The 12,397-nt window shown below is 38.9% G+C and overlaps 1 protein-coding gene across 8 annotated transcripts in view; it reads left to right on the top strand.

The window, feature by feature from the left end:
* gphnb (gephyrin b) overlaps positions 1–11,028 on the top strand; it is a 111,834-nt gene extending 100,806 nt beyond the window's left edge. For 6 of the 8 annotated variants that reach the window (XM_013272050.3, XM_025899013.1, XM_019346308.2 and 3 more), the window contains 11 exons: positions 2,212–2,267; positions 2,804–2,923; positions 4,235–4,293; positions 4,549–4,702; positions 6,550–6,671; positions 6,847–6,934; positions 7,130–7,203; positions 7,338–7,405; positions 7,528–7,631; positions 9,027–9,123; positions 9,685–11,028. In XM_013272050.3, the coding sequence (XP_013127504.1) occupies positions 2,212–2,267; positions 2,804–2,923; positions 4,235–4,293; positions 4,549–4,702; positions 6,550–6,671; positions 6,847–6,934; positions 7,130–7,203; positions 7,338–7,405; positions 7,528–7,631; positions 9,027–9,123; positions 9,685–9,818 (1,076 nt within the window). In that variant the 3' untranslated portion in view covers positions 9,819–11,028. The remainder of the gene's footprint in view (positions 1–2,211; positions 2,268–2,803; positions 2,924–4,234; positions 4,294–4,548; positions 4,703–6,549; positions 6,672–6,846; positions 6,935–7,129; positions 7,204–7,337; positions 7,406–7,527; positions 7,632–9,026; positions 9,124–9,684) is intronic. The other 2 variants (XM_003446288.5, XM_003446287.5) reach the window with 1 other exon arrangement.
* Positions 11,029–12,397: the final 1,369 nt, after the last annotated feature.

Genomic DNA, 12,397 nt, shown 5'->3' with positions numbered 1-12,397 from the left:
GGGCAATGAGACAGTAGGCCTGCTTAACCAGATGTTCGCAAGTGCAAACTTTGCATGGTTATATGTAATTATTACATGGAAACCATTTATAAAAATACATTTTATAAAGTCACAAGAAAACATAAACACTAACTGAAACAATACCGTTACAAACCTTACCTAAAAGAAAATCCTAAAAATTAAGGGAATGTCTGTAGTTTTATTTTTATTATTAAATTTATATACATGTTCATGCCTCATTATAATTGTTATTATATATAAAAAAGATCAAAAATGATTGAAAATTAGGCTAATAAAAGCTAAAATTGCATTCTAATGATAAAAACACTCCATGAGACTAACTGAAACTAAATGGAAAATTAATGGAAATTCATTTAAAAATTAAAACTAAAGAAAAATTCAAAATTGTACTGATTATGATTTGCCGATCTAGTTAAACAAAAGTAACATAAAGAATTGGATCACTTCAAAAGCAATACAAATACTTAAAAAGTTGATGGACTGGAACTGAAGCAAGTACAAACCTGAAAAGGTGTGCAACCTTTTGGTACAATTAAATAGTGTAAATAGATTGCACATTATTTTGAGGAAATACTGTGCACTCACACTTCCTTCCTCACATGGCGGATTGTGATTGATTCCCATTAGGCACTGCTGCAGAATTTTTGTTCCCAGATTATTTATAAGATATAACGGAGACAAAGTTTTAATAGTGAAATCTGACAGTTGAAAAGACAATTATGAAATAAGAAAACTTATAACAAGGTTACTTTTTGAATTCTACCTCGCACTGACGCAGCTGTATGTGCCTGTTACGTCATCTTATTCGTAAAGTCACTGCTGTGTAACAGAGCAGTGATGCTGCAGAAGGACTAAATGTTTCTGTCCCAGTGAGATCACAGCAGGACACCGGAGCAGGAAAGAACTGCTTGTGGGACAATGTAAAGGCTTTTTCTGTCGGTGTGATAGAACGGTGATCCTTCAATTATTGTACATAAACGAGGCTGTCCTCCACAGCTGCCAGGTGGCAAGTGATAATTCTCAAATGGTGGAGGGTTTACCTTTGTTCAGACATCCGACTCTCAGAGTTTCATCCTTATGGCTGTTAGAACTCTTTTCTAGTGTTTTTCTAGGTGAGATTCAGAAGACGTTGGTTGAGATTTTCTGTCAGTATTTTAAATGAAGGGAGTCCTGTAAAGCACTGAGGGCTCTGTTAACCTGAAGAACAGGGTGACAACTCGCTGACTTCAGGCAGCTCAAAACCTCCTGTACATAACATCTGCTGTTGGCTCTTACTGAACGAGTAGGAGGAGAAGAATACCACAGATCTCTCAGGATTTTCTGCATCTGTCCTAAGGGCCTGTTGTCTGCTAAAGGATACGTGTATTTTTTAGAAATTATAGTGCTTAAAATATGGGTATGAAAGGAGTCTGTTGTCTAGAGCTTGAATTTTTCCTTTTACCAAAGTGTAGCTTCTGCCTTTTATTGTCACTGGAAGTAATAAAAAAGCACCAAGAAGCTGACAAATTAGCCTTGGTTAACATCCAAAAAGTGATCAGGGAAGTCCTGGGTTATTCTACGTGTGTAGTGTGAACAGGTAAAAATGCAGTAGATGTTAATACTAAGAACTGCATTGGTATGAAGCAGAGTTAGGTGAGGGGAGATGCTCCATAAAAACCCATAAAAATGTGAAAAACCTCTTCATGTCAAAACAGGTTTTTGATGTCATCAATGGGATTTTTTAAACTTTCTGCACTAAAGAGAATGGCAGATTCACCCGGCAAGGACATTTTTAATGTCAAAGGATGCAGTATATCCGTGTTCAAAGAGCATCTTGTGATGACTTTCGTTCCTCTTTCTGTGTGTTTGTTAATTGATAAAGAGGGATGCTAAAACTGATTCTTGATTTCTCAATTTTTGCATTTGCTCTAGTCGGTTACAGTATTTGGCTGCAGTAACAACAAGGGTTGGGCTGTGCAAAGGCTATCAGACTGATTTTTGATTAAATCTGTAAAAATCTGCTTGCCCTGGTAGTACTGTTTGTGTCTATTTTGGAGGTGTTTAATAAACTTTTTCCCCCAGATCTTGTTTTTATCATTTCCCACTGTATTTCACCAAAAGAAATGACTCAGCTCAATACACCCTCCCACACACCCACAGGTTTTCACCTGCACTCGTGCGTAATGCTGTTCAATCTTTCTTTTATTCTAGCGGCTGATGGCCCAGGCGACCGCTTCATCATTGGAGAGTCCCAAGCTGGAGAGCAGGTTTGTGTCCATGCTGACACCTCTGCAAGCACACAAAGACACCCTCACTCACACAGTCGGTCTCACACAAACACCCACACAAGCTGGATATGAAAATAAAGTACTTCACTTTTGCCCTTCACCTTATGCCTTGACCAGCCTGTAATTGCACATCAGTGTGTTCCCTTAGCAGGTGATGAAAAGCCCTTCGCACCAAAGCATTGCCAGAAAGTCAAAGTGTAAACACATGAGATCACTGAGACAAAAGTAAGCCTGACAGATTTTGGACAACCCCTCACATCTCCTCTCAAATTGCATCACCACACATTCAAGCAACTGTTTCCTATTTGCCTTTATACACTCTTAATTGTTCAATTATGATGTACATAAAGTCATTTTTCTGTTTTATTGTATAGATTATTTCAGTCACAAGCAATCAGTCATTTATTCCATAACACCTATGGGTTAAATGTTAACCCAGTGTTTGAAATTTGACATGATATTGTTTGTCCTTTTAGGTATTTTTGACTCATGTTTACCTTTCTGTGTTTGAACAGCCCACCCAGACAGTGATGCCTGGCCAAGTGATGAGGGTGACGACGGGTGCCCCTATACCCTGTGGGGCAGACGCTGTAGTGCAGGTGGAAGATACCGAGCTCCTCCGCGAATCAGAAGACGTGAGTGTGAAGTTTCACTCTAAATGACGGACAGTTAGAATCAGAACAGTAAAAAGCCTTAGTGTGTCCATTTCCAGCTTCATATTTTGAATCTAAAACAACTCAGTTTTCCATGAATCATAGTTTTAAAAAATTATTATTATTATTTTTATATACTGGCCTTTGATGCAGTGTCTGGGTTCATCTACTGTCTGAAGAAGATTTTTAAGCGCATGTCTCTTTAAGGCCTGAGGCCTGCTTTCTTTTAATTGGTTGCCCCTCACCTGGCTATTGCAAGCAATGCCCACTACATGTATGTACCAATTCCACACCACAGACACAGCTAAGGACACACCTGGCCATAAAAGGAAATCCATCCCAAGCTGATGTCAGCTTGGTCAAGAGAAGAAAAACATTAGAAGCCAAACATCCATGGCACTCTCAAGCCCAAGCTTTTGTCTCACTTCCTTTTTAACACGCCAGTATCTTTTTTAAAAACTTCAGCTATGTTTATTATAACCATCCTCTAAGGTTGTTTTTAACCCAAACCTGTGAAAGGTTTCATTTAATTCAGTTAAGTTTTATTCATATAGTGCCAAATTACAACAGCAGTAACCTCAAATCACTTTATGTTGTAAGGTAAAGACAAGAAAACCCTAACGATCAGCTGACCCCCATGACCAAGCACTTGGCGACAGTCGGAAGGAAAAACTCAATTTTAACAGGAAGAAAGCTCCAGGAGAACCATGCTCAGGCAGTCTGGTTCAGGCAGTGATCGGTTGGGATTCTCTCTGTGTACTGCAACTGCTTCCCAAATTCCAAATACATGAATGCTAGGTTAATTGTCTCTGTGTTGGAGCTGCAAGAGACTGGTGACATGTCCACTATGTGCCTGTCACCCTGTGACATCTGGGATGGGCTCCAGCCATGGACAATTTAAAGCTCTCAAATCTGGGGGATAGCAGTTTGGGGATAGCCCCTTCCTGTTTCAACATGACTGCAGACCAAAGCAGTCCATAAAGACAGTAAACAAATTTGGTGTGGAAGAACTTTACTGGCCAGCACAGAGTTATGACCTCAACCCGATAGACCACCTTTGGGATCAATTAGAGCGGAGACTGTGAGCCAGGCCTTCTCATCCAACACTGTCTGACCTCACAAATGTGCATCTAGGAGGAATGGTCAAGAATTCCCATAAACAAACAAGCCCTCCCAGAAGAGTTGAAGCTTCTTATAGCTGCAAACAGTGGATCAGTATAATATACTGAAAGCATCATTTTCTTATCTGTTGCTGACCCATCCTGTTCAATGTGATGAATGTTTGTCCGGTAGGGGACAGAGGAGCTGGAGGTACGAATCCTAGTACAAGCTCGCCCAGGGCAGGACATCAGGTTAGTCCATAACTGAGATGTTTGTTATGTATTATACTTATTAAATACTGTAAAGCTACTGCCTTTATTATAATTCTGTCTGTCTGCATGTTTTTGATGATTATTGTTCTTTATTTAACATTATAATAATGATGAAGACTGAAAGAAAACAGATGCTTAGAACACATTTCATGTCTTTACCAGAACATCTATGCTGAATGTAGCAGTACCCTTTTTCTTGCAGGTTTTAAATGTTTAGTGCTCATCTCTTCATAGGCCTATCGGTCACGACATCAAGCGTGGCGAGTGCGTGCTGGCAAAGGGCACCCATATGGGCCCATCTGAAATTGGCCTCCTGGCCACTGTTGGAGTTACAGAGGTGGAGGTCCAGAAATTCCCTGTGGTGGCCGTCATGTCCACAGGAAATGAGGTAAAGGTTAAGAAAATCTTAGTTTTTGTTGTGGTGAATTATGCCTCTCGTGCATGCTATTTCTGTATTTGCTGAAATGGTTCCACTTTGGCTGCGAAAGGTACAACAGTATGCCTTTTTTTCCTAACAACACACCTCGTTCATATTTATGCACAATCACCATTGTTTGCTTTGGCTGGCGACAACAGAACATCATTTAGAAGTGAATGTGCAGTCAGCTGTTTCATATGTGCTTTCAGTTGTGAAGAACGTGTTTATCTGTGACCAGGTGGTTTCGTTTAAACAGTAGAGTCAGATTTGTGCATTTTCTGTGTGACTAATGCGCAGTTTAAATTTCATGGGGTGCATGAATATGCATAGCTCTCCATTTTCAGGGCCGTGCAGACCCATATTTAAACTTTACCACCTGTTTGTTAGCATATTTCACTCATCTGCCGTCTTATGAAGTAGAGGATTAGATGCAGCTACATTTTATTCATGAGCACTTATTTTGGTGGCAGTGGACAAAAAAAATCCATGATATCCTTTTAGCATGTTGTGATTCAAAGATTTTAAGATACAACTAGACTTCTGTACCTCTTCAGTGTTCCAGTTTCAAATATTACAAAACCTAACAGATGACAGCAGACTTTGGCTAATTGTAGCTGTTTTTCAACCTGATCAGGTGATGTGCTCTAAAGAGTGTCATGGTCCCACATGGAAGTAAGATGTGGTGGCACCATCAGTTAAGCAGAGGGCTTTTATAACATGAAGCTGAAAGTCAGACTGCATGAACCACATGCATATGCCTGTCCTCATCTCATGGGAAGGACTAAGAAGAGGAGAGGGGCAATGGAAAAGCAGTTGTTTTTTTCTTTTTGATATTTCCAATACTTGAGGTATAACAATTGATAAATGACTTTTATATACTTTTCATATAATTTTTATATGACTTAATTTGCTGTTCAGTAGAGTGCAATGACTCTAAGATATTGGCTGATATTAGCTTTTTCTGATATATCAGTGTCTGCACTGATAACAGCCAATAAATGAGCATTTAAAAAGTAAAGAATATGATGAAAGAAACCCCATTCAACCATGTTCTGAGTCTTGACATTGCATAGTTTGTTTACCAGAGGAAATTCTGCAACCACCAGGTTGACAACATGGTGACAGGTGGGTTTGTAATACAAGAAGAAGAGTCAGGCGGATCATAAAAATAATTGTGCGATTAAAATGTTTATTTTTAAAAAGCATTTTCATATTATTTTTGTAAAGAGTCTTATATAATTACACACAGTAAATGTTAAGGAAATCTGTCTGTCTGTTGCAACATTGTGTATTTCAGATTTTTAAATCACCAGATATTAATATTGGTTTTTAAAAATGTGTCAGTCATGTTCTACTGTTTAGTCTAAAAATGTGACAAAATGCTGACATAAGCACCTCACAAGTTCCCAGAGGCCAAGCTGACATCTTTAAAGTGCATTGGTTTAGATGACACTAACTATAGCACGAACAACAGATGGGTGTTGCTAATTTGAAACTTCAGAAAGTGTCTTTTTCTCAGTTTTAAAGTATTATTTTATGCAGCATTTTTAACTCAAGGGTAATAGAACCAAAGCAGATTTATTCAGTACAGAGAGCATGTTAAATATAGTAACTACATGACTTGGTACAAAAAGAAAAAGTTTGCATAAGGATTATAATATTGTCTCATCTTCCAGCAGAATAATTATTTCTTTACTTACCAGACCTCATTGCAAATCAAAAAGATGCAGAACAATTTATTTAATGATTTTCACAACTAATAATAAAAGACTGCCATCAAATAGGAGTTTCTAACATGTGATTTGTTTTGGCGATAGCTTCTGAACCCAGAAGATGACCTCCATCCTGGAAAGATCAGGGACAGCAATCGCTCCACCCTGTTGGCCACAATTCAGGAACATGGCTACCCCACTATCAATCTGGGCATCGTGGGAGACAAGTATGCCGTCAGATCTTGCCTCTGCCACAGTTCCCTTTAGCTATGCTTTTGTCCTTTTAATAAGCCCTGTGTACTTATCCAAAGATAGGCCAGTTTTCTCATTTTCTGTGATTTTTCTGTCCTGAGAGTCGGGGGGGTTGACATTTGTATGTATATGTTTGTCTGTGCCCTGCAGCCCCGATGACCTTCTCAACGCTCTGAATGAAGGCATCAGCCGTGCTGATGTCATCATCACCTCAGGAGGAGTGTCTATGGGAGAGAAGGTACAGTGGCAGAAAGTCCAGTGGTAGAGTTGTGTTGTACTGACACCATGTGGTAGCTGATAGCCAGACAGCTGAGCTTCACAGTTCGTTTGAGTTCATTATTTTATGAAACACATTTTTTGGAGTACTAATTCTTCATGTTTGTTGAGTATTCTTAAGGTTTTTAATTTTCTTTCTTTCTAACATCATTTTTAGGACTACCTTAAGCAGGTGCTGGATATCGATCTTCATGCTCAGATCCATTTTGGTCGTGTGTTCATGAAACCAGGGTAAGAAAAAGAATCCGCTTCAAAAGTGCTTCACAAACAATACATACAAATGACACGCAGAAGGAGTCATGTGGTATGAAATGACAACCAGTGGAGAATTTATACATTATGTTTGTTTTTGTCTTTTTTTCCAGTCTCCCAACAACATTTGCCACGTTGGACATAGACGGTGCTCGCAAACTAATCTTTGCCCTCCCAGGTAGTGTGTGAAGTTGAGAGAAAGAGTGATTCACTCCGCTGTTTGCGCAGAGATGTTACTCACATATTTTCCCCCCCTTGCTTTCTCTCCTCGCCCTCCTCTCTCTGTCCCCCCATCTGTCCTAGGAAATCCCGTGTCTGCTGTTGTCACCTGTAATCTTTTTGTCATCCCTGCCTTGAGAAAGATGCAGGGTATTTTGGACCCCAGGCCCACCATCATCAAAGCGAGGGTAGGACATACAGGGCAACCGGGACATCCTGACTTCATCGCTTTCCCAAGTGCAAAAAGTGTCCTTTGCTCGTCTGAGGGCTGATTCAAAGTCGCTGTTGTAACAAATAGGCTTTGAGAGTGTCGATGCAATCAGCTGCAACAGAGAGAATATATAATATATGGGGACATTTAGAGTTATGTTTATACGTAAAAAACAGGGTGTATTATTGCAGCCCGTTGCAGCCGAATCCGTGATTTGATATAATTTTCATCATCTGCTTGATACATATTTATGACCACAGTGTTTTGCTCTGATTTGGCAGAGGAACCAATCACGGCCCACACTGACCTGAAGGCCTGCTCCCCGGTCATGAATATTCATAACTGTAGAGTGAGAAAATCATATCATGATAATACACAGTGAGCACACACAGCCTATGTCCCCATCTACCATCATGGAGTGAGCAATCTGGTCCCCTGCCATTATGGGTGCTATTCGGGGTGCAGTGTTACATCATTTGCTGTTATAAAGCAGTTAGAAATCAACTTGAACACATTACTGCCATTTAGGGGTGCAAATGATGGCCTTCGCCAGATGTAGCCAGACAATTTCCCAAAGCAGATGGCATCAGACACAGGTCAGATAATACTCTGAGAAAACCTTTCCTTTTGCCAGCAAACTTAGATAATCTTTGAACTAATCTATTTGCCCTATTTTAAGTGTGTTTGGCAGAATTTTACCCAACTTGCTTACGTTTTGTGACAGTTCAGATCTGGATTTTTGCCATTAGAAGATTTGTGTGTGTACGTGTGTGTTTAGCTTATAGACTGTATATAAAAGATGGCTGTGGCTCTGAAGATGACTGCACTCTGTTTTTTAGAAGAGGCCATATTTGGACGAGCCTGGTTTTTTCACTTCTGCTTGGCTTTAAATTATAGCCCTGTTGGATTTCACTTGGTATAGCTAGGCCATCTATTGTGTGGCATTCAAGAGCGAGGAAGATTGTTTATTATTTAACTTCTGGGACTTGGTTGAAAATTAAAAGACATGCTAAATAAACATGAAGTGTGACTGAGTGCAAAAGCTTGTCTAGACCAGAGTACACGGGAAAGTCTGAAATAAAGTCATGCATGTTCTAGCTTGTGGCTTTCATCAGCATCTTTAGCATTTCGTAATCAGTGTACGTGAACATCTGAACTCAAGCAAGACTCCTGTTGTGACTTTTGTCTTTATGGTTCCAGGTAACAGTAACATGAGAGCCAGATGGATTCCAAGAAATTGTCTGAAAGCAAATTTAGCATTTTTTTCTCCACTACATTGGGTGTATCCTCTTCAGTTTCATACTTCAAGCACAGTGGTGATTAAAAAAGGGTGATGGAGCAATAGAATTTATGTTGTGTTTCTTCACTCTAGTTGTCTTGTGATGTGAAGCTGGACCCTCGCCCTGAATATCACCGCTGCATTTTGACATGGCATCACCAGGAGCCTCTGCCGTGGGCACAGAGCACAGGTACAAAACCGGCATCAGCAACAACAGTACTGTGAACAATACTGCATGACAGCCACATCTCTGGATCTCTCAAATTTACTACGCCTTGTGGGGGGAAAATAAAATTTGAGCACAATAATAATATAACACTCATAGGTGTGGTTACTTTTGTGGTGATTTACAAAAATTGTGTTGTTTTTTAAACGTAAGTGCAATCATTTAAGAGCACCTTAAATTATCAGGACTGACAAGACTGGCAACAGTTTCTTAGACGAGTTTGAAGATGAGCATTTTGATTCCCAGTCATGTAAACATGTGATCATTTTGGCCATTTGGTATTCATCACAGTGGAAATAATAAAGAGACTGATCCGTGTTCATATTTCTATATGGAACATGGAGAAGTAGACATGAGTCCATACTAGGCTCGCCTCAGGGTTTCTTTGGTTTACTGCAGGTGAAACTACTTCAAGTACATGGTTTCTGTAGTTTTTGAATACTAGTCAGTTTGGCAGTGGAAAAAATAAAAATGGTTCTTTTTAACAGCAAGTATTTTGTTCCCTCATCATCTTTTCTGATGCAGGGAACCAGGTGAACAGCAGACTGATGAGCATGCGCAGTGCTAACGGGCTCCTGATGCTACCTCCGAAAACAGAGCAATACGTGGAGCTGCACAAGGGCGAGGTGGTCGACGTCATGGTCATCGGCCGGCTATGATGTCATAATGGAGGGACGGAGAAACGGCGTCACATAGCGAGGGAATGGGTGGTTCACGGTGCATGTCCACATATCATTGACTATTCTGTAATATGCAACGGCACAGCTAGTTTTTATTGATTTGGATAACGTTGAGGTATAGTCAACATCTTGATCACAACCTAGATACATATGAAAAAACTAATTTAAAAAGATTATAGTATTTCAAACAAAGAAAATATAACTTTTAATGAAAAAAAATCTAATTATAAAAAGAGATTTATTCTGTAATATATTATTATGATTATTCTTATTATTATTATCATTATTCTTATTATTATCATTATTATATTAAGGCAACTTTGTTCCTTTCATTGCAATTGCTTTGTGTGTTCAATGCTAGACCTTATCTATAGCAGTAGCATTTTAATAGACAGCTGTAGGTGCCTGCCAGGACAAAAAAAAAGAAAAAAAAAGGAAATTATTATTTTCTCATCTTTAGTGGAAAAAAAAAATACTCTGTTTTATGAAAATAAAGAAAACACCGAGGAAGGCTCCAGATTCCCCACGGTGCTCAGCTAAGAGGAAGAGGGGGGGCACATAAAGGCCACTTCCTCTTAGGAGTGCCCATCAAGGTGACACTTCTGTTTTTCTCTCATTAGTATGCATCATAATGGCTTCACAAAGAGCTTTGCTTGTTGTTTATCTTGTGAGTCTTGTTTATGTGCGCAGTGCCAAATGCCTGGGCAAGGAAGAGGCGGTGTCGGGGAGGGGGAGGGTGGGGAGGGGGAGGGGCACACCCCAGTCGGCCCAGGACCCTAAAGCTTCCTTATATTCATGGTGACCGGGTGTAAACTCCGTCCCAAACCCCACCACGGGCGAGCTGAATCTGGGAAAAATAATCTTTTATTTGATCAACTATTTAAGAAAAAAAAAATGAAAGAAAAGAAACAGCTTCTTTAAGTGCTGACAGCCTTTTTAACCAACTTCACAAAAAATGTACAGAAAAAAATAAGAATCATATTGTACAGATATATGTGACCAGCACTCCTAAGGAAATTATTAAGCAATGAGGAGACATTGAACAACGCTGTACTATAACATTTTCTGTAATGATATGAAACTGATGAAAGAGACTACGATAATAAAAAATCCTTGATCATTATGTAAAAAAAACAAGTTCTTGTTGGGTTTCCTTTTTTTTTTTTAATAAAATATATCTAATGAAAAAGCAGTGAATTTCTTCATTGGGGCTAAAAGTAGCGTGAAGGTTAGAGGAGTGTATGAATGAATGAAGAGTTTACCGACCTTAACAATCACTGATCATAACAAGAGGGACTCCGTGAATACAGTTATTAAATGTGGATTTGACTAAATGTTCAAGAAAAATCACAATTTCTGTTTAAAGATTAAAAAGTGGTGATTCATTTTTTTGGTTTGTTACTTTTAACTTAAAAAAACAACATTTTAAGGTCCAAAGATTTTCAGCTTTTCACTATTTTTACAGTTTTTCTACCCCTTTATTTTCTCATCCTCCTTAGGAGCGGCATGTAAAGTTGGTAAAACTAGGGTCTTTTTTTAATACTGAACTAATGTAGTTTTATTTATATGAGTTTGAATGGACATTGCTGTGCAAACTTTTTGAGTCATTGCTCATTTCTTAAGATTTTACTTCCAAGGAGCCAGACTTCGTGTAGTGGTCTTGAGCAATAGTTCTTCAGGCTTTCTGAGGGGCTTTCAAAGTTTTTCTTCGGACACTGGCTGATTTTTCCTTCCTTAAGCCACTTAACTCTGACCTGTAAATCATTCATGAATATCACACCTAACTCGAGAGATGAACCAGTGTTGTGGCTACACATAACAGAAAACTTATCAAGGAACCAATTTTAAATTGTATCTTTAGGCACGTCGTTACTAGCAGCCTGTCACAAGAACAAATTCATTTATTCCCATTTCTTTACTTGAATCTACAAACAATAACATAAAGAATAGGAAAAAAAATCTAGCACATAACCTGAGAGAAGCATGTAGACCTTCAGTGTATCCATCTGCTGTTCACTATCCATCTTGTCTTGAGGTCTTGTTTGATAACAGGATAGTCAGTCATGGCTTGGTTTACCCAAAGCCCAGACCTCGAAATTATTGAAGCAGTGTGGGATCATCTCAAAAGAGAACAGAACAAAAGGCACCGAAATTCCAAAAGAGAGGTTTGAATGTCCTTCAAGAAGCCTGGAAAACTATTCCTGAAGACTACTTAAAGAAATTATAAGAGAGCTTGCCGATCTGAGTGGATACTAATGGAAAAGGGGCTTAAGAGAGGCTGTGGTGAGAAATAAAAATGATGATACCAAATATTGAAGTCAAGCTCATTAGAATTATACCAACTTGGTTTTGCCTCATATACTGCATTTCCATGTATGTTTGCGCATGTTTCAATAAATCACTGCATCTGCTTCCCATTTTCTTAGCATATATAGAAAAAAGAGAGATGGCTTGAGATTTTTGCACAGTTTAACAGTTTTTACAGGGTTTTTTTATTTATTTTTGTGGTTACTTTTTTAGTACTTTTTTTACTTGCTGCTCCTTAGATAAACATTAAA

The sequence above is a fragment of the Oreochromis niloticus genome, linkage group LG15 (genome assembly GCF_001858045.2).
Source record: "Oreochromis niloticus isolate F11D_XX linkage group LG15, O_niloticus_UMD_NMBU, whole genome shotgun sequence".
Lineage (NCBI taxonomy): Eukaryota > Metazoa > Chordata > Actinopteri > Cichliformes > Cichlidae > Oreochromis > Oreochromis niloticus.
This window is presented reverse-complemented; position numbering and strand designations above follow the sequence as displayed.